This window comes from Bacillus rossius, chromosome 11 (genome assembly GCF_032445375.1).
Source record: "Bacillus rossius redtenbacheri isolate Brsri chromosome 11, Brsri_v3, whole genome shotgun sequence".
Lineage (NCBI taxonomy): Eukaryota > Metazoa > Arthropoda > Insecta > Phasmatodea > Bacillidae > Bacillus > Bacillus rossius.
The window spans coordinates 35,313,125-35,339,699 of record NC_086338.1 but is presented as its reverse complement, the minus strand read 5'-3'; the positions used below and the strand labels follow the sequence as shown (position 1 = coordinate 35,339,699).

Sequence of the window (26,575 nt, the reverse complement as noted above, 5' to 3'; positions counted from 1 at the left end):
GCAGAGTCCCATCAGACAGCAAGTTGAAGTTGCGAGAGGACAGGCGCTTCAGGGGATGACGAGTCTTGCGGAACCCAAAGGGAGGGCGCTGCTCTAAGGAGCGAGTGGGACAGCCGAGCTGCAGTACCGGCGAGTGGCGAGCTGGTTCAGTTACTCGCTGGAAGCAGCGCGAGTAGCCGAGTGCTTGGCCGGGAGACGACTCTCTGCAGAGGACGTCGACAACCCCGAGGAGCAGCTCGCTGGGTCTTCACTTCAGTGTTGCGAGGCGAGTACGCATTGGCAGGCGGTCTATTTATTCCCTTGACAACCTCGTAAAGACATATCGCCAAAGTTTAACCTCAATCGGATGAATTGTATAGGAATGCATACAGGTCAAACAATAAAACATACACATGTAAATCTTTACACAGCTACGGTTTGTTTTGCTATTCAATTGATAACCAGTTGACTTTAACTTCAGAACAGACACCCACTACATAGAATAATATCTCCATGGATACGACTCGCACGCTACCATTATTCGAAACATCGAAAAGAGGAAATGTCATAAAATATTTACTGGTAATTATCCGATACGATTCGCGAGCCACCTATTGAACATTGTATACAATAACCTTCCTCGTGTTTCGTGTGCAACATTTTATAGAGATCGGACAAAAACGTTGCATTAACAATGAATTAGCGAAATATCATAAGGAATAATTCAGTTCTGTTTTAATGATTGGATTAATCGAAATCTCACCTAGATAGCGAAACAGTTTCAAAGATCAAACATGCAAAGTTTGATCGCAATCGAATGAATGATTGAGGAACGCATAAAGGACAAACAAACATTGTGTTTGAATAATCGATTAAACTATCAAATTTATTTATTTAAACAAATAAACATTTTTTAAAGCCAACCTCTCTCAGCATAGACACTCACAATTTGGGACGCTCTCTGAACGAGGTCATCGTTCAATTCAGGAGGTCCACCGAAATTGTCATCACGAAGATCCTCCGACATTTTTTCCGCATCTTCCTTGTGCATCATCACGATGTTCAACATGAACAGGATGTGCTGCAGCTCCTGGACTGAGAATATGCTCAGCTCCCTCACGAAGCTGTCCCAGGAGTACTTCTTCGTGCTGCACCCGAGCACGCCCAGCCACTGCAGGAAGCTGTCGTGGTACAACTTGAGCAAGCGGTCTAAGTGCTCCACCACGATCCCGTCCGCGGTGCTGGTGAAGAGGAAGAAGAGCAGGTCCGACGCCGGCGACCCGAGGCACGGCAGCTGGAAGTCTATGAACTTGAGCTGCGCCGGCTTGGACGACTTGTGCCTGAACATGATGTTGTTGGTCCAGAGGTCGTTGTGCGTTATGGTGGCGTAGGGTTCCAGAGGCGCGCGGAAGTCGTCGCTGAACTTGTACTCCATCTCCTCGCGGAAGATCTTCGCGAGCTTCTCGGCGTTCTCGAGCACGACGGGGCTCTTCCGGCCCAGCGCCTCCAGGAACCCGTCCACCATCTTGAACTCGAACTCCCGGTCGTCCAGCCTCACCTTGACCGGGTTCAGCGCCTTCGCGACCTTGTTCCTGAACAGCAAGGGCTTGGTGGTCTTGATGGCGACCGCGGTGGCGTGGAACCGGGCGAGATGCGACACCACCATCTCGGCGTGCTCGAGGTCCATGCCGGCGATGCGGTCGGTGCAGGAGTAGCCCAGCGACTTGAGGTTCTCCAACAGGATGACGGAGCTGTCGTTGGCGAGACGCGAGCCGTCGTCGCCGGCCCTGCGCGAGGCCCGCGCCGCCACGCACGTGCAGAACACGTCCAGCCGTCTGGGCGGCGGCACGGCGCTGTCCTCCTGGATCCGCTGGAACTCCGGCGCCACCAACGTGTACATGTCGATCTCCTTGCGCATCGTCACCGGGCTGTTGAACACCTGCGATCAACCACGGGAACCATCACCTTCCAGCAGCCTGCAAGTCAATTACATACATCCACACACTTCCCCTTCCTAGTTATGGTTTGCCTTTTGGCTGAGCCCCAAAACTCTAATTCACAAAATATATTATAACCTCGTCTACACATTGCTATGGTTATTTTTTCCATATATATGAAATACTTGATGTAAGCTTTTGGACATACACCATTGCTAAGCACTTTTTCTGTAGAAGAAAACCGAAAAATACCGAAAAGAGGAAAAACACAAATTAAGCAAAAAATTGCTGCTGTCAACAAGATATAAACACCACATAATATTCCATAACAGGAATATGGTCAACAAACAAAGGAAAAGTGCTTAGCAATGGCGTATGTCCAAAAGCTTACATCAAGTCATGCACTCCCATTGCACAAATCTTTCAATGATAAAATGAACTACATTTTACAAGATAATACTGTGTATTTATTACAAAAATTGGCACGTGATTTTAATAGAATTTTTTGTGTCATGCTTATTATGTGCGCAGTTTATAACTGAAAATCTATACAGGGAATGGTTAGCAAATAACTTTTAACTATTGGAGGACTGGGACAACACAAATCATGAATGCCCGGGTAAGAATCCGAACCTAGTATAACTTGCGAACACTATTTTGTAGTGATTCAGTTGTTTTCATGTAAATGTACGAACTTACAAAAAATTTAAAATCCATTAATGATTCATTGCTCAGTGATAAGGAGAAAACAAATTGGCAATGAATGGAAACACATGCAAGCCATGCATCAGATACCATTCAAGTCATAAGATCTGGCCCGTCTCTAGCTGGAATAGTATATCAGTTGTTTGGTAGCCTTGTTGGAGGTTAACCCACAAAAAATGTCAAATGATGAGAACGGAGCCTTTTCCGTGGGGCAGAATTTCTAGTGGAAAGTCACAGTGGTTTCCAGATAAATTTCTGGGGTGTGTTCGATGCAAACAAGACCCATTGAAGAGCGCGTCCATAGAGGTGGGATAGGTCTTGAACCTACACATACCACGTGCATAGATGTGCTTGGAAATGTTGAGAAGGGATTTAAGCCCAAAATTGGGCTTAGAATGAGCGGTAATGTCCTTCCGGCCATTTCACCAAGCTCCGCCAAATTTTACCTCCATGCATCGGCATGCTAATGCATGCCATATCGAATGGAACAGAAATTACCAGGGTGAATCCTTCAGGCAACAGTCATCAGAACAGTAAGGATAATCGGCGCATATGCCGGCTGATACTACGGTTAGGAAACACATGCTGGGCATGCTTAGGAATTTATATTCTTGCAGCATGTAGCCTGAACCAGTTACAACAATAGTGTGGGGGGAGAGAGACTGGAATCACGGTAACTGAATTTCAAGCAAGCGGGGAGGGGAACGTTTCACACTAGGCTCGTCCCAGTGGCATAGAACAATTTTATGGATATTCTCTGTGTCATAGAGAAACTTGAAGATCGGACAAAATTATGAATACGGAACCTAACGAAAACAAGCCACAATAGGCTGATGCACAGAAAGCACAGATAATTCCGTGAAAGGAAGTCAGAAAATATCACAGCATAGACGAGCACAGGGAAGTGACAGTGACGAGACAGTTACTGTTTTTCTTAAAGATCGCAGGCTTTCGCGGCTATTGTCTGAAGTAGATTGGCTTCTGGGCTGTAGCTGCGTCCAAGGCGAATATATCACCGACGTTTCTGTCCACACTGCAGTCGCTATCACCAGGGTAGAGTTACCTACAGAGGTTATTTCAAGTTCTTCTGCCTTTAACACTCTCGCCTGAGAGGAGTGTTTCCCGATTAGCTGCAGCTGTGGGCCAATCACGGACTTCCATTCGTCTGGTTGGCCCGTTGGTTTGGCCAATAGGATCTGATTGGCTGGACTGTTTGGCCAACCAGAAGCGACCTGTCTTTTGTCAGATGCAGAGCTAGGTTATTAGGTTTTCTAAAGAGAGGATCCCATATTCTGCTTACTGTATTTACTGTTCTTGTTCCAACTGTCTGATCATTGTTAACTCACTGTGCTCGTCTGTGCTGTCTATAAATTTAACATTTGACATCGGCAGATTTTGACTTGTTTTCTGTAGCTTTGTGTCATCTTTTTTTTAAATTATTATATTTTCTCTATGACACACAGTGAAAAACAGTAACCCTTAACATCCAAAAAAAAAAATGGTTTTTAAATCAATCTTCTCCATTGCAAGAATTATTCAAAGAACGTTCCAGTGGTAGTTGTGGTTAATTACGAAAAAACATAATTGAAAAAAAATTATAGGACTAATGGTTTAAAGATCTTTACAAGCCTGGTATAATTTTTTGAAGTTGGAGTCAAACAAATTTTTTATTGTAAATAATAGAGGAAGTACTAAAGATAGAACACTGAGCGTCTAGATTATGTTTGATCACTGTAGCAAAATTGTTTCTTTTAAACAATTGGGGATGGTAACACACTAAAAAAATATTACAAATACTACAGTCAGTCACACATCATAATATACATAATTACGGGCCACCCTGTACAAAACTGAATTCCGTTATAGCACAGTGAGAGTCTAATTCAGACCAAAAAGACCATAGGTGTTAAAAAATAATTTTTCAAATTATTTTTTCGTGTTGAACCTGCAGCTGAAATTTATCGGTTGAATTCACTCGCACTGTACAGTACGAGCCAAACGTCTTGCGAACCCTGCGAGGGATTGACGATCGTGTTGGGTAAGCGGGTCGAAAGGGGAAATAGGGAAAGAGAAAATGTATCAACTTTGAATATATATACTGTATAGAAGTCGCGAGTGGATAGGATTTACTCTACGTTTTTCAGAAGTGTATGAGGAGCAGCTTGGGAACTTCACCGCTGCAGTGCGCTGCCGTAACGCCCTGTATCGTCTTAGTTGTTATTTACACGTTAGAGCGCAGCACTGTCGCCCGCTTTCATTCCCCGCACCCCCCACCTATCATTCAATGCAGCTCAAGGTCGTTCAACGGGAGGGGGAAGGGGTGTTTGAAGAGTTCGACACTTGTCCGCTAGGGACCACCACAAGTCGATGCCCTAGAGATGGTGGCGATTGCGGCGGTGAATTAACCAACTACCTCAAAACCGTATTAGAAATTTTAACCTGGGCTGGCGACTTCTATACATTATATATATTTAAAGGTATCAATGAGGCGCGACCAAGGTCGTTATAAAAATCTTCTTGAACACGGCATTTTTCTTGAAGTGCTACAACCGTTAAAATATGTTGACCATGCGGTGCTTTACGAGCGTTATTAAAAGTGACAAATCTGTTTTATTTAAATACTGGATATGTAACTGGGCTGTCAACACAACACTGCTAGAAATGACAGAAATTTTAGGGACTTTTCAACGAAGAACATAACTCAAATAAACTAAGAATTCTTCCTAATTTCTAATAACTGATTCTTCGTACGAAATAGGTTATATTTCAACTTCCGGGTTGTATATTTCATTACAAATAAGAAAGGGAAATACACACATGGACAAATACGATTGTTCTTCGTGTATACTTTTCCATTTTTGAATGTTTTGTTAATATTCGAAAAAATATTATTTTGAATTCATATACAAAGTAAGTAAACTCAGTGTACGTAAATTAAAAATATGGCCGTAGATTAACGAATATTCCTGGATAATTTGTAACCAGCGTTATTCGTAAATGGAAGGTGAAAACTATTAACAGTGTACTGGGTTTCTAAGGGTTACACCTGCTATTTGAAAGGGATGGCCACGTATGCATGTTTAGGTACATAGTAAACGAGCGAAGCCCTTTGTTCCCCATGTGGTATTAGACGCTCAAAACATTGGCTGAAGTGTAGTGTTTGTCTTGTGAAAAAAAGCTTCAAATGACATGAATTTTTGAAATTTACTTTATTTAACCGCTGATAATCCAATTAATACTTACTAACCATTACCATACGTGGTCAAGCGCCATTTCCGTAATGTTTTGGGCGGAACAATATGGCGACGGCGAGGTAAAATAAATAATGTGCGTGTAGTCCACACGCGACAGAAGTGAAACTTCTTTCTTATATGTGTTATCAGGTATGGGAAACATAAATCACTTTGGCTGATGTCGCAGATCAAAAGAAGATGGATGCAAGCATGAGAGCACAAAATTATGATATTGCGCAAGTATGCAAATGTGAAAGTGTAAAGCATGCAAGTGTGTAAAGTATGCATGTGTGAAAGTATGCATGTGTGAAAGTATGCAAGTGTGAAAGTATGCAAGTGTGAAATAAGGCGAGTGTGAAAGTATGCGAGTGTGAAATAAGGCGAGTGTGAAAGTATGCGAGTGTGAAAGTATGCAAATATACAAGTGTGAAAGTATGCAAGTATGCGAGTGTGAAAGTATGCAAGTGTGCAAGTATGCAAGTTTGTAAAAGTATGCAAGTGTGCAAGTATGCAAGTTTGTAAAAGTATGCAAGTGTGTAAAAGTATGCAAGTGTGTAAAAGTATTCAAGTATGTAAAAGTATGCAAGTTTTTAAAAGTATGCAAGTGTGTAAAAGTATGCAAGTGTGTAAAAGTATGCAAGTGTGTAAAAGTATGCATGTGTGTAAAAGTATGCAAGTTTGTAAAAGTATGCAAGTGTGTAAAGTATGTATGTGTGAAAGTATGTGAGTGTGAAAGTATGCGAGTGTGAAAGTATGCAAGTGTGAAAGTATGCAAGTGTGAAAGTATGCACGTGTGAAAGTATGCAAGCGTGAAAGTATGCAAGTGTGAAAGTATGCAAGTGTGAAAGTATGCGAGTGAGTAAGTGTAAAATATATGTGTGCAAGTGTGCAAGTATGCAAGTGTGTAAGTATGCAAATATAAGTGTGTAAGTATGCAAATATAAGTGTGTAAGTATGCAAATATAAGTGTGTAAGTATGCAAATATAAGTGTGTCAGTATGCAAATATAAGTGTGTAAGTATGCAAATATGCAAGTGTGCATGTATGCAAGTGTGCAAGTATGCAAGTGTCCAAGTATGCTGCGTTATTTCTACCTCTCCTCTGCCGGTTCCTCTTCTACCGGTTCTCCCACCACGTACCTATTCATTCCCCTTCTCTCCTAATTCCCCCACCACATACCTAACCATTCCCCTCATGCGATCGGAATTTTCGTAACGCTCGAAAATTGTAGCCCCCTTAAAAAAATAAGCGACTCAACTACGTCGCAGCATGGCTGTTCGGCTCTGCTGGTCCAACAGAGATGTCTTCGCGGTCCGTGAAGACCGGGCTCGCTAGGCATGCGACCCCCACACTCATCGGCGCAAGGGAACGCGCCGAAACTCACCTGGACGGCGACGGCGTTCTCAGGGTACATCTTGGCCACCAGGGAGAACACCTTGCCCGTCTTCAAGGTCACTTTCACCGCCAGCAGCACGCTGCCCATGTTGTCGCCCGGCTGGGTCAGGCTGGTGACCTCGTGGTCGGATATCGCCGTGGCCAGCATCTGCTCCAGGTCTTCCCTGGTGAGGTTGGACCGGGTCTCGTCGCTCATCGTGCTCTGGAAACAGCGCACGGCGACACCAAGTTGTGAGTTTCACGTCTTTAACCTAATCTATACTAATATTATAAAGCTGAAGAGTTTGTTTGTTTGTTTGAACGCGCTAATCTCAGGAACCACTGGTCCGAGTTGAAAAATTCTTTCAGTGTTTGATAGTACATTTATCGAGGAAAGCTATAGGCTATATTATATTATCAATAACATTAGGGATCCTTACTAAAAGTCCAATTTAGAATCAAAGTCCGTTGGAGGGGGTTAGATAAAACATGCAGTACACGTACGAAGTGTGTGTTGAAAATGCCGCAGGCGCTAGAAGTTTATTTCCTATTGCCTATTAACATTGTTGCCACGCACTAGATGCCTTATAATTCTTAATTTTCCCATACAAGTAAAAAACACCCGTGTGATATTAACAACGAAGCAATCAGTACCCTCATATAGAATACATAGAGATAGTGTGAGGTATATATGTAGATATAAAGAGATAAATACAGATAGAGAGATACATAGATATATAGGACTATTGATGTAGATAGAGATAAATATATATTTAGAGACATGGATAGATTATTTGTATATATGTAACTACTTCAAACATATTTCAAAACAAAACTGAATTAGGCATTGCAATGCATGCCGAGCATTAGCTAGATAATGGAATCTTTTCAATGTTAGTAATCCCTTATTTTTCAGTTTTTTTCTCTCTATATTTCTTTATAGAGTATAGATTACATACAGACCAGGTAAATAACTATAAACTGGCATAACAACGTCTGTCGGGATCTGAAAGTGATATAAATTATTTTGCACACTTGACATTCAAATTAAGAAGACAATTACTAACTACATCTGATCTCTAAACAGTTCCCCTTCACCCTGTGTTCAGCCCGGGCAATGCTGGGTACTGCAGCTAGTAATAATATATTAATAAATATAAGAAATAAAGAAATAAAGAAAGAATAAAGAAATATAAGAAATTGCTTGAAATATCATGTCTATGAGTATGTATAAAAGAAATAATGTAATATTTGTAATTCAGATTATCTGATAAAAAATGTTATCACTATTTGTTTTACTTCAAAGTTATATGTATATGTAAAACTAAATATGTATGTCTATTTAAAACTGTGTACATGAAAAACTGTATGTATATGTATAACTGTAAATATGTAAATGAAATGTTCCATAGCCTTATGGTTTGTACCAAAAGAAGGCTCAATGGAATACAAATAAATACATTAAAAAAAATAAGGTCGCGCGAGATAAAATACGCCACGAAAGAAAGGCATAGTGTGATACCAACCTAAGAAGGATTTTGGAAGTTTATATAGTAAAAAAAAAGTTTCTGAATGAAATAAAAGTTATTTAATTAATTATGTTGACCAGGTCAAATATTTTTATTATTACGGATTAATGAACCGTGGTTGCATATCCGAACCCTCAAACTGAACGCTTGTTAAACCTTTTTTGGTACTATTACAATGGGAGTTCTCGGAAACTAATCCAGTTTCCAAAGATCCCACTTGTAAAATTGCAAGGTAGAGCTTTGTACCAATTGCATAAATTTGCAAAAAAAAAAAAGCGTGTGATTATGTCAGTAATACCCAGTGGTGTGTAAAGACCAGACCTCGGTTCCGAGAAAATTTATGTGATCTCATGTTGCAAATAAACTTATTATACAAAACTCAGACACGCAGTTTAATGCAGAATTCTTTAAAATAATGCCGAGAGTGATAAATATACGAAAAGTATTCATTTTAGGGTAAAACGGTAAAAATTTCTTCCCTTTTGACGTGACGTCTAATAAATTGATGAACGCCGGCTGCACGCACGAAAAAGTGTGCCGTTACGCACATTGTTCCGTTACGCTGTGTCCCGTTACGCTCATTGTACGCTTGCGCCGCATCTTTCTCTCTTCCACTCGACTGTTTATAAAGTGAAGTGAAAAGTTAATGTGGTTTTCATTGCTTATTACAACAACAATTTCAGGCAATAAACGTTAATTATTCTTGCATTTAAAAATATTACTAGTAGAATTTCACGTATTTATTCTCTTATTATTAAAATAAAAATGATTCAATTTTATTCATAAAGTATGCAATCATTTCATCAATGTTTTGTTATGACGTCACGTTAAACTATCGTCCGTGAGCCGACTTTACAGACAATAAATTTTTTAAATACCTAACTATAATTCTTGTTGAAGAGATGGAACTACTGTTTTACCAAGGCAAGTCGAACAACAGGAGTACCAAACGCGTCGAATAAATGGCTCAACGCTAAACACGTGACATCTCCTCCTAGACCGGAATTGTCATCGCCTGCGTTTTTGAGGTTATACTTCTTTAGGAGCGTTGCGGAAATGCAATGAATAAGCGCGCATTGCACCACGGAAAAATAACAGGTCGAAAGTCCAATGTGCATGCATGCAGTCACTGCTGTAGCCACGAGTGGCCACATGCACCCGTACATATAAACTTTAGCGAACATCGGAGATGAATTAAGCACATTGGTGTGCCAAAATTAACCTTGTGGCACTGAAACTAAACCGGGATAAAATTTGAAAACTTGAATAGTAATAAAGTGATATAATCGTATCTTAAAAAAAAAAACCTAAAACTTACTAGTCAGGAAAATTGTGTTTGAACAAGCATGGCCTCTAATATAATTACGATTTTGTTCAATCTTTAAATCATTATGAACGCGGCGCACTCGTTTGAGTATTTTTTAATTTAAAATTTTGAGTCAAATAGATACATTAATAAAATCAACGAGAAATATTTTTAAACACATATTATAAAAATAAGTAGGTATAGGGGAAGGTGGGCGAATTCTGCGCAGCGGGTATTACTGCGCAGTGAGGTTTCTCGGAATTGACGTACACTGCGTCGGTCTGTATAATGCTGCCACACGGCGGTGACATTGAGGACTTAGTGCGAGGAAGGAGACGCCATTGATTGAGTTAGTTGGGTTACGACAACAGTGTGTAGGTTCAGATCGAAATTGTTGTTATTTTCGGCGAAGAATAAGCAAAGGTATGGTGCAATAGTTGTGTGTTTCTAGTAGTAAATTATATTTGCAACAATACTTGACCATATATTCTTCCTGTTGAGCACTATAATAACTTTAGCTGATCACTTTAAAATTTTATTATTGCAAGACTTAAATATGTTTGTGCTTGGGGTAATTCTGCGCAAAGATGTAGTGTAATAATGCGCAAGTGCGCAGAATTGCCCTCAATGTTATCAATTGATAAGGCTTAGTTTTATTTGTTTCAGGTAAATAGTGCGTGTTTTAGGTTCCCAATGCATTTAAATATTGCTTTCAATTAATGCAAATGTAATTTTTAGTGATTTAATGGCATGTCTTTCATACAACATGCTGATCCCATTCTGTTGATCCTGGACAATCACTCTAGCCACATTTCAATTATAATCTAAAACTTCTGTAGGGAAAACGGCATCGTCCTTTTATCTCTGCCACTCCATACAACTCACAGACTTCAACCTCTTGATTTAACGTTCTTCAGTTCGCTAAAAGCAGCCTTCTACAGAGAGTGTTCTCATTTTTTGAAATCAAAAAGTAGGCTTACTTCCCCAAATGAAGCAGGCAGGAAAATAACCCAGTATGAACTCACCGAATTGTTTAAACGAGCATATTTAAAAGTTGAAACTATGGAAAAGGGGATTTCTGGATTTTCAGCATCTGGGATTTCACCCATTAACCCTGATAAGCATTTGAACATGGAGTTTGAAGCCTGTGGTAAAGAAACTGAAATCGAAGTCGGCTAGGCTGAAGAGAACGAAGAGCAGAATAACACAAACAGAAGCGAAAGAACAAGGGATGCTGGACCTAGTCAGATACCTACAAAAGTGGCAGAAATTTCAGGCATGTCATCTTCCGAGAAAAGTGATGGTGTTCATGTAACTTTTATCTGTACACCTAGCCAGACAGGAAAAGAACGCAGGTCTACGGAAGGAAATGCCCAACAAGTGAAGGTGGCAGACATTTCATCTTTGCCTGATCCCTCAAAGAATGCTGCATCCCTTAGCACAAATAAACCAAAAGAGCCTAAATCAAGAAAACAAAAGTCATAAGTCTTAACTGGAACATCTATGAAAGAAAAACTTGAAGAGGTTGAGAAAAAAGAGAAAGTAATAAAAGGAAGAAGGAAGCTAAAATCCAAACAAATAGTAGGTCTAGGCCTAACAAAGCAGACAAGAAAAACTCAAAGCTAACACACAAAAGATGCAAGAGACAACTAACGTTATCAGAGAGTGAGTCTGAGACCTAATTAATCAACGAGAAGGATTTGTGTAATGACAGCAATAATGATAACATTGAGCCTTTGAATCTAGATGTGTGTTCAATTTGGGACGAATTTGGCAGCGATAATGAATTGTGGCACAGGTATGTGAAGTGTGGTGGGTGGACACATGAAGAATGTAGTGGCTGGGATTCACCAACAGACTACAAATGCGATTTATGTGTCAAAGAATAACAAAATGTGTGTCACCTTAGTTTTTAATTTTTTTAAACATCAATGATAAGCTAACTCAAACTTATCAGTGATGTTTTTATGTCTTTTATTAAAAATAATAACCCAAATATTTAATTTCGGAGTCTTTATTGTTATCATCAACTCGTGTGTTTCTTGTGTCTATTTGATTGCTTAATATTTGGTGGTAATTGAATTTATTTTCGTTTATTTGAATCATCCAATTTTAAAACATTACTATCAATATGTTAGTTAACTTTTATCTGTTTGGTGTTTTAGTTTAAAATAATTAATTATGTACTAATATTTCGGGAATTTTTTGCATATTTTATTGGTTATGTCTATAATTAGTGATGCGCACAATTACCCAGTATACAGCGCAGAATTACCCGACTGGGTCTGGTAATACTGCGCAGTGCAGCATTTCATTTTAAAATTTATATGACTTTTGGTTATTATGTTAGCGCTTCGAATCATTACAATGAATGAAGATTATGATACAAACAAACACCCTTAAAAAAACATTTCACCTGAATACATTATTTACGTATCTTAGATACGTCCCAAGTTAAGTGCGCAGAATTCGCCCACCTTCCCCTATGTAATTTTTTTTGCTCAAACGACTGAAATCAGTCTGCAAATACTTCCTGCAAACAAACCTTAACCGTATTGAGCAGATTCAACATTTTATTTTATTTAAAAGTCAGAATTTCATTCCTATATTCCTTTATTTTTCATGGCATCGAATATGTGTAGCCCAACAATGTGTCGTTTCTCTATAGTATGAAATGTAGACATAGTCTAGCGTCCATTAATGTTAACTACGGGTTGTTAAAACTACAATTCCAGTATTAAAACGTATTTTTAAAATTGTTATTATTTATTTTTATGAAAATAAATAATAACATTAAGTATTCCAGTTGTAGTATTATTAAATTTATTTTTAATACCTATGTGCGGTGCAATATGCTTTTATGAAGCCAAATTTTAAAAAATCTGAAGATAAAAAATTGTTATGTTCTAAAATATCTCATAACAAGATGGCGCCGTACGGTTTCAACCTCTTCGTCTTAAAAGTTCGCAAGCAGAAAAATGTATCTAGTAAATGTTTGACAATGAGCTTTACAATCAAAAAAATACCTTTCGGCATAGCCTACTTCGTGTGTAGATTTAGAAATACTTTTTCTTCTAGAAATGTTATTAATACTTCTATGAACATCTGGACCATTTTATGAACTTAATTTAGATTCTATTATGTGTTCCAATATTCCAAAATCATCGATTAAACATTTTATCATATTATATTGAGCAAAAATCTTTCGCATGTTTTTATCCCAAGGCATCCAACATTGAATAGCTTAAAACGAATTTCATATTATGTGTACTTAAGTAATTATTAAATTGTTTGGCCTTCAATCACTATTTTTCATCCCTTGAACTAATACATGGTTATATAAAAATTTGCTTTTAACCAAGTTTTATGATGACATTAAAATGGTTTAAAATAAATTCGAAGGCATTTGAAAATGTTACAGACCAAAATTTTAGATTTTTTTTTAAAGATTTTAATTTATTGTTATAGGTTTTATAGTTTACCTTAAATGGAAGTAAAGAATTTTTAAACTGGTAACCCCTGTTTATTTCAACTTTAGCAGCAATGGTTGGTTCTATCAAAAGGTGTTTCTTACAAAAGATTGATATATTATTTATAATGTTTACAAAAATGTTAACGCATTTTATAGTGTACTTACTAAGGACTAAATACCGAGATTTTCCATTACTGTATTTTATTATCCATTCGGAAGTGATTTGTGCAAAATTACATGCAGTTTTCATGTCAGTACACTTGTGTATATAATATATAACAAACTTTTGAGTTGACGATGGTTTTGGGGACTATGGAACTATGGAATATGAAACGAAAAACTATATAAAATTTTTCCAAATGTCACATAATGGTAATGGCTACAATAATAGACTTTCTTCGAAATCTACCAAAACAACACTAAAATATACAATGGTATATATTACATTACTCTTCTTTACTGGCTCGATCTATTTGAATTCACTCTGCATTAAAAACACATTTTATTTAGCACCCAATTAAGTGGACATCAAAGTAGTAATATATATATTTTTCATCGAGCTATTATGTTAAGATAGCAGTTATATAGGATAAAAACAGGTTTTTCAAACCATAATAATGTTAGTAAGAATACTGTCAAAAAGTATTATTACAATTAAAAGAGCTGCTATATATTTATAGGGTACGTAAGTAATGGGGGGTGAGAGATATAATTTTGAAATTCAATCCTAAGATTCAATCCTAAAGGGGTATATATATATATTAAAATTTAAAAGTTAGTGCTTGACTGTTTTTTTGCTCACATCAGCCTCTTTTTTGTAATAAATTAAATGTTTACAATTGATTTCGAAAGGAAAAAAAATGAAAACTGTTAATGAACTAATTTTGCCAGTGCCTATGAAAGTCGAGAAAATGAGCGTTAGAAAAACTTTAAAACATATCTTAACATTGGTATGCAAACAAATTTTTTTTAATCATTTATGGATGCAATAAAAAAGGTACATTTATTCATGCTACAAATTTTAAGAGACAATACATATATTTATGATTTTATTACAGCTCTAAAGTCCATGACAACAAATAGAAAATTTCTAAATAAAAATCTGGAAATACTATTTTAATGAGTTTTGGGAATGACAATTTTATGATAATTTAAAAATACAGCCTGCTATCGTGCATTTTATAAATTTTAAAAATATCATCAATTTATCCTGCACAAAAACATTTCCTCCCCACTTACCTTAGTTATTTTTTACTCTGATTTATAGTAACACAGCTTTCGTTAGTGTAATATCGTGGCTACAATCAAGTACACCTTATCTGCAAGGCTTTGAAAGTCACATTGTTGGGAAAATACAGCCGTTTCATTTTTTTTACCTTCCTACAGTTCCTAAGTCAGCGCTGATAGTACCTGTTATCTACTGTGGGTGCGGTAGGTGTGTAACTCGCAACTGTGTTCAGTGTAGGCGCTAAATTTTAGGTAGATTTCAAAGAAACCCTACCTATTGTATCCATCACCATGGTGTGACTTTCGGAATTTTTTTTTATGGTTTTTCGTTTTATGGTTTATAGACCCATAAACTGTCGTCAACTCAAACGTTTATATAAATATATTGTTACGAACTTATGTGGGAAGAACTGTATGTGTGTGTCTATGTATATAATATCACAATTTTGTGGACACGATAACTGTAGCAGTTTTTCACAAATCAAATTTTATCAAAAATCTCGGTCGAGTTCGTTAATGGGCAACACCCGAACAAAGAGTTAGAAATGGGGAAGGTTTTTTGAAAAACATAAAAAGCGCTGTAACTCCCAAAATATGGAAAATATCACATACGTTTCAAAATATTATAAATTGTAGTAGTAATACCAAAATCTTTTGTCTGAATATGTTTTTGATACGACTAGCCATAACTGCAAGGGGTCTGAAAAACAAGGGTTGGAGGCAGGGGCGTAGCCAGGGGGGGGTTTTAGGGGTTCAAACCCCCCCCTTAGCACCAAATCTTTAATTAATTTCTTATTCATCACTCAAACAAATTTCATATTAAAATTAATAAAATTTTTACCATTACAATATTTAAATTTAAGTACCGAAAACTGCTAAAATAGCACTATTTTACACCTTAAAATCCAAATTTTCACGGGGGAGGACCCCCGGACCCCCCCCCCCCCTCTAATTCGGGGGGGGGGGGGGCATGCTTCTTAACACCCCCCATACACAAATCCTGGCTACGCCACTGGTTGGAGGACAAAACAAAAATCTTACTTCATAGGAACATTGGATTTGTACAAATTTTGTATTAATCTTATAATTTTTATCTAAAACTTTTGTCGGAAACATTTTTGATTAGACAAACCATTGCGTTGAAGGGGTTGAAAAAATAGGCGTAGAATTTAAAAAATTCGGATTCCCTTAGTAGGTACACTAAAAAAGACGTTTAAATTGTTTGCAAATCCTGTAATTTTTATCAAAAAATTTGTCTGAAACAAATTTTTATAAGATGAGTCATTGCGGCGGGGGGTTAAAAAATCAAGGAATGAATTATAAAAAATGCATAATTTACGTACCATGTACACTATAAAATAGGTTCTAATTTATTGTAAAACCTTTAATGATTATTTACACCTTTTGTCTGATCCAATATTTATACGACCTACCATGATTGCAAGGGGTGGAATAAACAGGGGTTGAATCACAAAATAATGCATAACTTCATTAGTAGGCACATTAACAAATCTGTTAAAATAGTTTGTAAATCTTATAATTTCTATCTAAAATTTTATCTGAAATTTTTTTTGATAGTAAAAACCATTATTGCAAGGGGTTGAAAAAACCCGGGTTGAACTAAGAAAATAAATAAAACTTCCCTACCATGTACACTATCGAAACCATTCTTAATTTTTACTTTGTAAGTATTGTCTAAAAATATTGTTAAAATATATTTTATACAACTAACCATTACAGCATGGGGTAATAATTTCAAGGTTTGAAAGCAAAAAAAAATAATGACTACGTTAAAAAAAATATACTATCAAATCCGTTTGTTATTTATTGTATAAATCCTAAACTTCATCTAAAACTTTGGCTGAAATAATTTTTGATGAAACGAATTATTACCGTAAAGACATGGGTTGAAATTTAAAAAAAATTAAAAACTTTCTTAGAATTGTTTGAATTAATTTTAAACTATCTTAATATTGTCTTAAACCTTGGGTGCAGAGCAAATTTTTATACGACACGTTATTAGTGCAACGAATGAAAAATAGTGTTTATAGGTCGAAAAAAGTAAAGTATTACCTTAATTGGCATACAATATTATATTCGTTCAAAGAAATTCAGTGCTGCGTTGTAAACTATTCAGTGTTGTATATACACTGAGTAAAAAAATATATTACTAATATTTTAGCTACATGGAAAATGAGCAAATATTTAATCGATAATTTTATAATATTGGAGAACATAAATATTTATTGTACATGAAGTTCTTAAAATGTCCCAGAAGTTTATAGAATTTTCCAACATATTTACAGAATAAATAGGTACTTCGAAATCTACCTACGCCTGTAGGCTGTGCTGAAATAGTTTTTAATTAATTATTTCACTCCAATATGAATGGCTTGCGTGCTTTAACAACTGCAGAATAAGTTACTTGGTTATAAAAAACGTTACCTACGTTCTTAGAATTAATTTTTGCAATGGGGAATATTTATCCAAAAAATTTTTTTGGGGACATGAACCATTGCTGGTTTAAACTGCACGTCATAGAGAAACCACATGAATGGACAAAAAAAAAAGATGAATACACAAAACACAGAAAAACAAGCCAAATTCATCCAATGCACAATGTGTGAAGGAATCGGTCAGAAAAAATATTACGGTACAGACGGCTGATTTTGGCTTGTTTTTCTGTGTGTTTGTGTTTCCTTTCATCCTTGTCCATTCTTGTGGTTTTATATGACTTAGTGAAAACCAGAAGTGGCGTAGGGTCCATAGGAATTTGTTTAAAATCAAAACTTTTACCCGTTAAAATTAAGTAAATAATTCTTTATTTAGAGAAAAATAATATCGTAATAAATGCCATTTACTCTTTGAAAAATGTTATTTATTAAATTTTATATTTTAGGTACTCCTTTTTTTGTGTTTCTGATTATAAACTGTTTTTTTTTATTTTAACATATATTTTTGTTGAGAAGAATTTTTGCATTTTAATAGAGCTTAAGATTTCGGACAAAATGATTTCATTCAGATATAAAACTTAAAACTCCTCAGTTATAAGTCACAATCTTATAAACATAGTCTGTATCAAGTAAAGTGTACACTTTTAAACGTGAACAATTTGAAAAAAAAAAGCCAAATAATACGTGACACATCATATATCTATACTTTAGACAAAGACTTACAATAAAAAAAAGGCTGGGGCGTAGTTATCACTATGATTTTGTAATTTATAACTGATTTTTGAAAGATAATCTCAATAAAACATTTTAATAAAAAATTAACATTATTATCTGTTGATTTAATGATAAGTAGTCAGAATATGACAGAGATATAGAAAAATACAGCAATAAAAACGAGTTTTGCTCAACCTGGATTTCTGTGCAAACTTGCTATCAAATACAAGCAGAAAATTAAAAAAAAAAAAAAAACACATTTTATGACACAAAAAATTTACTGCACAAACATAACCAAAAACAATGATAGATATATAGAAAAATTTCATCTAATACTTGCAATTTTATTGGGATGTGAGAAATTTTCTTTTGATAAGTAATCTTTAAATTTTTTTAGGAACACGTGAAATGACATAACATCATAAAAACATTCAGAAATTCCCTAAATCAATCATAAAAGGATTTGTCCGCTTTTATCTGGGTCGTTAAACAATCTGACATTTACAATCCAAATGAAAAGGCATTTTTCTTCGAAAGGTGGCAGGTGTGAGTATTCTGATAAATATTGACTATGACGTGTCTGAAATATACCAATTCTCATTACTGTCTCGGAAATAAGAGGTACTTTACTACCTTTTAATTTAACAGAAATTTTTTGTATATAAAATTTAAATTTATGTAAAAAATACTGGTTTTTGCTGTTCATTACAGTGAAATTAGAACATCATATTTTATCATTTGCCTTCAGAGCCTCGCCTACCTGGCCACATATTCGGTACGCAGAGCTTCAGAAAAAAATTACACTATTTAACACCCTCTCAAGGTATCTGAGTAGTGTCTACGAACATCATTTAAGGATACGTTGAGGGCGGAAGAATATATATATATATATATATATATATATATATATATATATATATATATATATATATATATATATATATATATATATATATATATATATATATATATATATATATATATATATATAGTATTTCGTCTCTGAACTGTATTTTTAGCAGAGTGAAACTTGATAACACTTGTGTTTTCAGAATAACATTAGGTTTTAATTCTTGAAATGAAACTGAAAATTAAAACCTACCCCAAAACTGTAAAATTTTCCTGGAAAGCTTCAAAAATGGCTTCATTTTGATTAACATTGGAACAGTTCTAACAGTCTTTCAGCAAAATTCTGATTGTTTTTAATAGTTCACATTAGTTTATTATTTAGAGAACACGTAAATTTCATACATTAGCGTTGATGGTCCCAGAGGAAGCATGTAGTACAAATTACTAATTTACGTCAACGATTCATGATCTGTATAGCAGTTTATGATCAAAATATTAAAGATGTCTGCTGTACCTTAAACTCTTTTCTTTACAGTTTGTCGACAATACGTGAGCTGTCAAACAGTGAATACAGCTTTTAAAGAACATGGGCTATTTTAAAAATGTTCCAGATATCTAAATAAAGCTCATTTAACTAAAACATTTAGGTATTTATTGATGTGGGAATCAGCAGCTGTCTTTAAAGTGGTAGAAAATGAAATCGTCAAAAATATTTTTTACGTAGGCTATTATAAATGCTGTACGGAATTTGAAAGCATTTAGAGACCAAAAGTTACATCCTCAGTTTTAAATCCACAGAATAAAATTAAAGATATACCACTTGAGTCCTATAGTCATTCACTGCACAAATGCATGACTACGTTCTATTTAGGTGCCTTGCGCTAAGAGATGATACTGAATTACAAGCAAGAGATATCATCAGGCTTACCAAAATAAAAAACACTCCCAACTATTCGCATCTGTTATAAATACATGGCGAGTACCTTACCTAGTGCTGTTTCCAACGTCAGAGTAACTCTCCAAATGACACGGAGCTTATCAAAGAGGTAACTTTGACTTTGGTCGTAACACTTACTCATCGCGGCGATTAAAGTTTAGTTATGTAATCTCTGCTGATAAAGAACTCGACCATTAAGCAAAGAATACCAAAGATATCGTGGTAACAATGCTTGCCATCGAGTCAAATCTTGCCTTCCAGCTAAGGCAAGCAGTGTGGGAGACTTCTGTATGTCCTACACACCGTAGCTTTCGAGAGTAACAGCTTACCATCACTAACACACTCAATTTCCCTTGCACAAAGGTTAATATAATATTATAGCCCACAATTAAGATGTTCCAGAAACTTTGTAGTAAACTGAGTAAAATTGTGGTCACAGTAACTCTTCGTTCTTAGAAGTCATAAATCGACTAAATTGGTGATTAAGAGCGTTCACAAAGTTATGCCGAATATTTTCAGTAGTTCTAACCACCACTTAACGAGGTTCGCAGTTTAAATACCGAATTCTTGTATTGGCTTCAACTCTTGAACTTGGAGTGTGTTGATAACCAAACTGGTTTCAGAACCCGCCATAACCTTGTCTTTAGCAACTATACATACTATCGTGACTTAACATTTCAGCCTGTACCTTTCAAGTGTAAATTGCTTCGTTAATTTGGACGCAAGCCGCATTAAAATTCGGCCGCCTACCGCTCGAGTCACAGAATAATTTTCATAATGAACGGGCCTTAAATATATATATATATATATATATATATATATATATATATAGCGATAGGAAACGACTTGACACTCAAATATACTATGTGATCAGTTTTATGTTTCATAACATAATGTACAGGTATTATGACTACTTAGAGAAACTCGCCTCCCATTATGACAAAATAAATTTCATTGGTGCACTAAATTAATTTTTTTGTGGTTAAGTTTTTTTGAAAGTAAAAATGGCGACTTATTTTTAGTTCACAAAACTTAAACCACATACACATTTTTTGTTCTTGCAACAGAGTATATCAGTTCCGGACAACAAACTGCTGTAGAAACTATTAACATACTACATTCAAAATAACATTTTTTTAATGTGACTAAAATTTTAGTGGAAGTTATTAATCTATAAAATTGTTTGGCAAATATTCCATAAATCCAGAGTATTTTTATTAAATTTTCATAGGAAATAGTGAAATGAAAACTAATGTAAAATTTTAGCAATCTTAGATTCCCAAAAATATAGGGCAATTTTTTTAAATTTGTATAGTTAATATTTAAATCAAAATGTTCTCTACCTTTTTTAATGGTTGAATTCCCATACAATTGTGTAGGTAGATAATAAGTTCAAAAACATTTTATTAACACAGTCTATTATAGTGTACCCTATTATTGATATACTCCGCTTTATTTGAATAATTTTGGTTATATTAAGTTTTTTGTTAAATTTGTAGCCATTCTCACATATCAAATGAAAACACTTGGTTTTGGCGCTACCATCAAATCATCAAATACAACTGGTATTGTATATTTATATATTGCGTCTTTTTCTTTTCTTTCACGTCTATGTTTGACAGTCGTTCTACAGTCACGCAGTAAGGGCACTCAAGCACATTGTAAAACAGCAATTTTCTCATCGTTGTACGTTTATTCGAGGATAGCTAGTTTAACATCTAAGATTGTGGCATTTTACCGTAAGTTGCGTCAGATACTTTTTTCAGCTTTTTTTATGTGTGTTTCATCTTAGCTCTCGGTATATGGCATTAAGTAAGAAAAAATATGTACGTGAAAGACGGAAGCGGATTGGGATGGAAATGTTTAAACACGGGTGCTGCAATCTGTGGAAGTATCAGATATTTGAAAAATATGGCGTGAAAACTGCATAATTTACACCGTGTATAGATTTTAAAAATATAACTTTACAATAGTAGACTATCCTTTAATAATTTACGTAATAATTTGTAGTCATAAAAATAAAATTAAATATACGTTGAAATCCACCATTACAATTTTGACATTGTAATGTAGACATTGTTATGTAGAGACAGCGCAGCGTTTACCATACTGTAGAGACACAACAACTTGTTAGCCTACATATATCCGATGCCATGTTGAATAAAATAAATTTTTGTGATGCAATTTTTAATGTTCAATACTGAATCAGCCCATTACGTTTAAAGGTTAGTTTGTGGGAAGTATGTACAGACTGAGTTCTTCCATTTGAGCAAAAAATATATATAATTATATGCGTATACTTAGTGCTATAATGTGTGTTTTTTAAAATGTTTCAGCTTAATATTTTAGTAATGCCATAGAAGTATAACTTCTAAAGTATGTATTCTTTTTCTTTTTAAACTAGAGTGAACCTACGAGATATTAATCAACCAAGAGGTACAAAAACAAAAATATGTTTCACTTACCGTGCGGGAACTATCCCGAAAAGCGTTCTGCGGGAACTCGGTTCTCGTCGCAGGCGATATCGGAACGCGGTACGCCAGGCGGTTGTCTGCGGCGGGCGCGCACAGCCCTTGCGACCCTCGGTGCGAAGGGCTCGCGAAGGTAACGCAACCCCTTCACCAACCCCCCGTTGACTGCGAACACACCCCTCTCGTTCACTTTCCCCGCACGACAGCCCACTCGCGCCGTTTTCGGAACACACGAGGCGCTTCGCGAGCCGTCGGCGCGTGCCTTATCAGCAGCAGCGCGCGCGCACGCGAAGGCTCACGGGAGCAGCACGCGTCCAGGGCCTAACCCCTCCCCTCTTCCCCCCTCCCTCTTTAAAACCATTAGCCTTCAACTCCCTCGCTCGAGCGCAAATTGGGTCGTAAACTCCCCCCTCCCCCTGCTCCTCCACGAAATGCCCCTCAACGTAAATAAAAAAAAACCGCCACCCAGGTAACACTTTGCCGGCAGTGGAGGCGGAGTATCGTCTGGCGAGGAGATAAGACGCCTTTGCGAGGGTGTTTGGAACAAACAGTTGAACGCCTCCTCTCGACGTTAACACACGCGCGCTCGCTATAGCGAGAGAGAGAGAGAGAGAGAGAGAGAGAGAGAGAGAGAGAGAGAGAGAGAAAGAGAGAGTCTTCGGTAAACTCACTTTGCCCGCACTTTGCCCCGCCGCCATCCTCCCATATTCAGCTGCTGTGCTGTTTCCCGTGACGACGCGCGGATAACATCTCCGAAAGTTGGCTGCCCTGGCTCTCGGGTCGAGATCGCTCGGATACGAGGCGTGGGTTCGGGGTTCCAATCCCACAAATGCGCAAAGATTTTCAGATATTTCTTTTTTTTTTTTTTTTTAAGTTTGCAGAAACGTTGTAGCCTGTAGCCAGATAACTCGTCTCAAAATTAAAAAAAAAATTTATATTAACGAAGGACCAGTAGTACACACATCCTGCCACTGTTGTGCTGTCAAAACCTTCAAGTGGTTGTCATCCGGAAAACAAAAAAAAAATCACGTGATGATTTGCACGAAAACTTTTGGTAAATGGGTACTACTTTTGAAAACACTGCTAAATTTTAGACCAATTGAAGTTCACAGGTTTGGTGACTTTGGGTTTCTGACAATTGCGGCAAAGTTACAAGTTATTCCTGTGTATTCAAATCCTACAAAACTTACAAAAAAAACCTTAAAAATTTACCCGATGTTTAAAACGAAACAGTTTTTTTTTTTAAATTTATCTACTTTTATATGAAACTCCCATATTAACACAATGTTCATGATGGATTGGGACGTGTACTTCTAGCGCCGTTAGTTCTCAGGCCACCATGAGTTTCAAGTAAACCGACGAGATACGCCAAGGCAATGGATACGAAATTGCCAGAGCTCACTATATGACCGTGCTCAGGTTTAAAATCAGAGAGTGTGTTTTTGTTGGTTTGTGAATGAAACATTAAGATATGCTTTGCATCATGTTAAAAAAATTATTTTTAGAATTATAACAAATAATACGATTCAGTTGACATAACGAAAATGAAGAAATCGCTCATGTTTACTTTGGATCAGGTCTATTGAAACAACCAATCGTAAGCAAATGGTAGGCATATGCTCAGCAGACGAAACAAGTGTACCATATCACAGATTTATCGAACCAAACAGGCTTCCCCGTTATCCATTGCCAATATGATTGTGTTTGAGGGCCCAGCCTGTCACATTTTGTGCAAAACTTCAGAAGAAACCACGAGATTTAAAACTGCTCAAGATAGCCGAGCGGTGTCTGTTTACGGAAATCATTTATATTGAAGCATACGCTTAGGGTTGACGAATAGCTCGGGTTCAGTATTTTTTTTATCTCTATTTTTACGAGAGTAAAAATGGATATCACGATATTTAGGATAATTTGTACATACGAAACTCACGGCAAAGTTTCTACAAAGCACTCAAGAGACTTGATTTACAGCTTCGTCATAATTTTTCGGCCATACAATGTTATGGTTACTGCTGAAATCTCATAGTTGTCCCAAGCACAACGAGAAAGAAGACTGCGCGTCAGTTCAGAAGCGGCACCGCGCTAGAAGCACCAGCGAACGTAGCACCTATAATCCCGCCTCACCAACCCAAATACACCCACGACAGTTCAGCGAACCATCAGGAGGGCGTTAGATTCCAGGCCGTGTCTGAACCAGGGAAACGAGGCGGACGTTGCTGTAGAAAAGTTACATGAATTTAACATTATAACACAATTAAGGGCTAAGAAGTCTGCCTTCTCTAGAATTTTGGAGAGACGACAATGGAACAAGGAATCTATTGAAAACCAAAATTATGTCAATGTACTTGACGAGTCTGATATGCCAACTGATGACCAACAAGAGCAGCCGAATAGAGAACTTAAGAGCTTATATTATTGTGATAAAATTGCCAGTGACAGAAGTTTTCTCCCCAGGGTGCCGATGATGGTTCCCGGTGGCGCTTCACTCCACAAGTACGTTTCCGAAGACCGTGCCGGCGTCAGATTTCGGGGGGGAACTTCCAAAATCCAAGAGCGGGATTTGAAACCGCAGGGATCCTCTAGGACCACGAGTTTCAGTGTCTCGATGTCCGGTACGTGTGGGCGAGTGTTGCGAGACACCAATCAGCTTCAACCGCTGCATCAAAAGCTACCTCTCCCTTCCTTTATTTTTTTCCTCCCCCCCTTTCCTTTCCCCTTCGGGCAAGCGTCCCAAGTTTAGACCCTGGCAGGCATCCATCACCCACAAAACACCCACCATTTCCGCGAGGAATTTCACCCTGGAGCGGGTACGCAGGGAAGCCCAGGACAAAACCCCCCGGCCTTCGCGGAAGAATGTAATGTAGTTTTTCTTTGTTTCCCGCGTGCGGAGGAGGAGGGGGCGGCGGGCGGGTGTTATTACGTCGTTTCCTAGCGTCCCGAAGGTCGGCGCGGCGCGGTCCCGCCGGCTACGGAGCAGCCTCGCTGATTGATGAGCACCGGGCTTGTAATTATGAGGCGAGCATGCGGCGCCTTTCCCCCTCCCTTCCTTACCAGCACGCCGACTCATCCCTCCCCACCCCCCTACCCGCTTGACCATCCAGGGTGGGGGAGTGAGGTTTGAGGGGTTGGCACGCCCATCGTTACGGCGTCAACGGGAGCAGACTCGTCTTCCTGGAACGTCGGCGTCGCGTCGTAAGCTTACTGTGTCGTCCCTCGTAGGGGAAGCCTTCTTTTCACAGACGAGAGAGCCAAACCTCCGATCGTGCATCTTCGTTTTTTTTTTGTTCATTGTAAAAGGTTAGGTTAGCTACATTATAAATATGTACTTTAAAACATCGTGGACGGTTGATTTCGTTAGGATAGCTACATTAAAGATACTGTGAAATCATGTAAACGGTTTCCTAGCCCTGGATAGCTACGTATTAAAAAGTTATTTTCTAAGCAACCATAAAATGATTTTACAGTATTTTTAATGTAGCTATACTTACCTAATATAACCAACCATCCACAATGTTTTAAAGTATTTATAATGTAGATAACCTATCCTAATCGACCGCAAAAATTAATGCCACACCGGTTTATACAATGAGATAGAACGGGAAAAAAAAGCGAGCATGAACTTCGGGGAACTTCGGGTATGGCTCTCTCGTCTGTGAAATGAAGGCATCCCTCCCTCGTCAGTCCAGTGTGATCGTGTTTTTTTTCAGCTCTCGGTATACGGCATTTGGTGGGAGTAATTTCGTTAACGGAATGGAAGTCGCATAGAACGGAAATGTTGCAACCACAGTGCTGCCATCTGTGACGGATGGTGCGAACTAAAATTCACAAAGCATTAAGGGAAAATTTATGGTACTTACTGTTTAGTGAATTTCAACAAGATGGATGGTATTTTTAATTAAAATTCCTTGTCGAAAATCAGGTCGAAAACCGGTGCCGTTTCACTATATAGTTTAAAATTTCTCCCTGCAAACCGAATGCATCCCTGCAATCGAATGTATGATTCGATAGTGTGCGTAGCTGCTACGGCAGCGTATTCTAGCGGTGGATGCGGAAACTACGTATGTTTCGTGTCAAAGAAATGTAGTTACAACGTAATTTGTTTATATTTATCACGTTCGGCATTATTTTAAAGAATTTGACGTAGAAGTTCTGGTTGAGTTTCGTATTATAAGCGTATTTACAATATGAGAACACACGAATTTCTCTCGTTTCCGCTCACATTTTTTTTTACTTAATTTCTATCAAGGAATTTTTCTGTGCTGTCTAGGCACGTAAAATTCAACATCAGCTGATTATTGCATTCTGCTCCGTGTGTTTATGCATTCATCTTTGTCGTCATTTCTGAGTTTTTTTCTACGACATTAGGAAACTGTTTTAAATCTATCAACC

At 37.2% G+C, this 26,575-nt stretch overlaps 1 protein-coding gene across 2 annotated transcripts; it reads right to left on the bottom strand.

Annotated features, from left to right (window-relative positions):
* Nucleotides 1–851: 851 nt before the first annotated feature.
* LOC134536806 (uncharacterized) lies at nt 852–22,496 on the bottom strand. Of its 2 annotated transcripts, none has more exons than XM_063376746.1 (3): nt 22,181–22,496; nt 7,239–7,451; nt 852–1,918 (listed from the first exon to the last, which is right to left on the bottom strand). In XM_063376746.1, exons 2-3 carry the CDS (start codon nt 7,443–7,445, stop codon nt 893–895), a joined length of 1,233 nt encoding a protein of 410 aa, XP_063232816.1. In that variant the 5' UTR covers nt 7,446–7,451; nt 22,181–22,496; the 3' UTR covers nt 852–892. The 2 variants fall into 2 exon arrangements, with proteins under 2 accessions (XP_063232816.1, XP_063232817.1); XM_063376747.1 differs by lacking the exon at nt 22,181–22,496 and adding an exon at nt 19,767–19,806.
* Nucleotides 22,497–26,575: the final 4,079 nt, after the last annotated feature.

Coding starts and splice junctions, on each gene's coding strand:
- LOC134536806 (XM_063376746.1), bottom strand. CDS start 7,445: ATGAGCGACGAGACCCGGTCCAACCTCACCAGGGAAGACCTGGAGCAG. Junction 1,919..7,238: donor AGAACGCCGTCGCCGTCCAG/GTGAGTTTCGGC, acceptor GGTTGATCGCAG/GTGTTCAACAGCCCGGTGAC.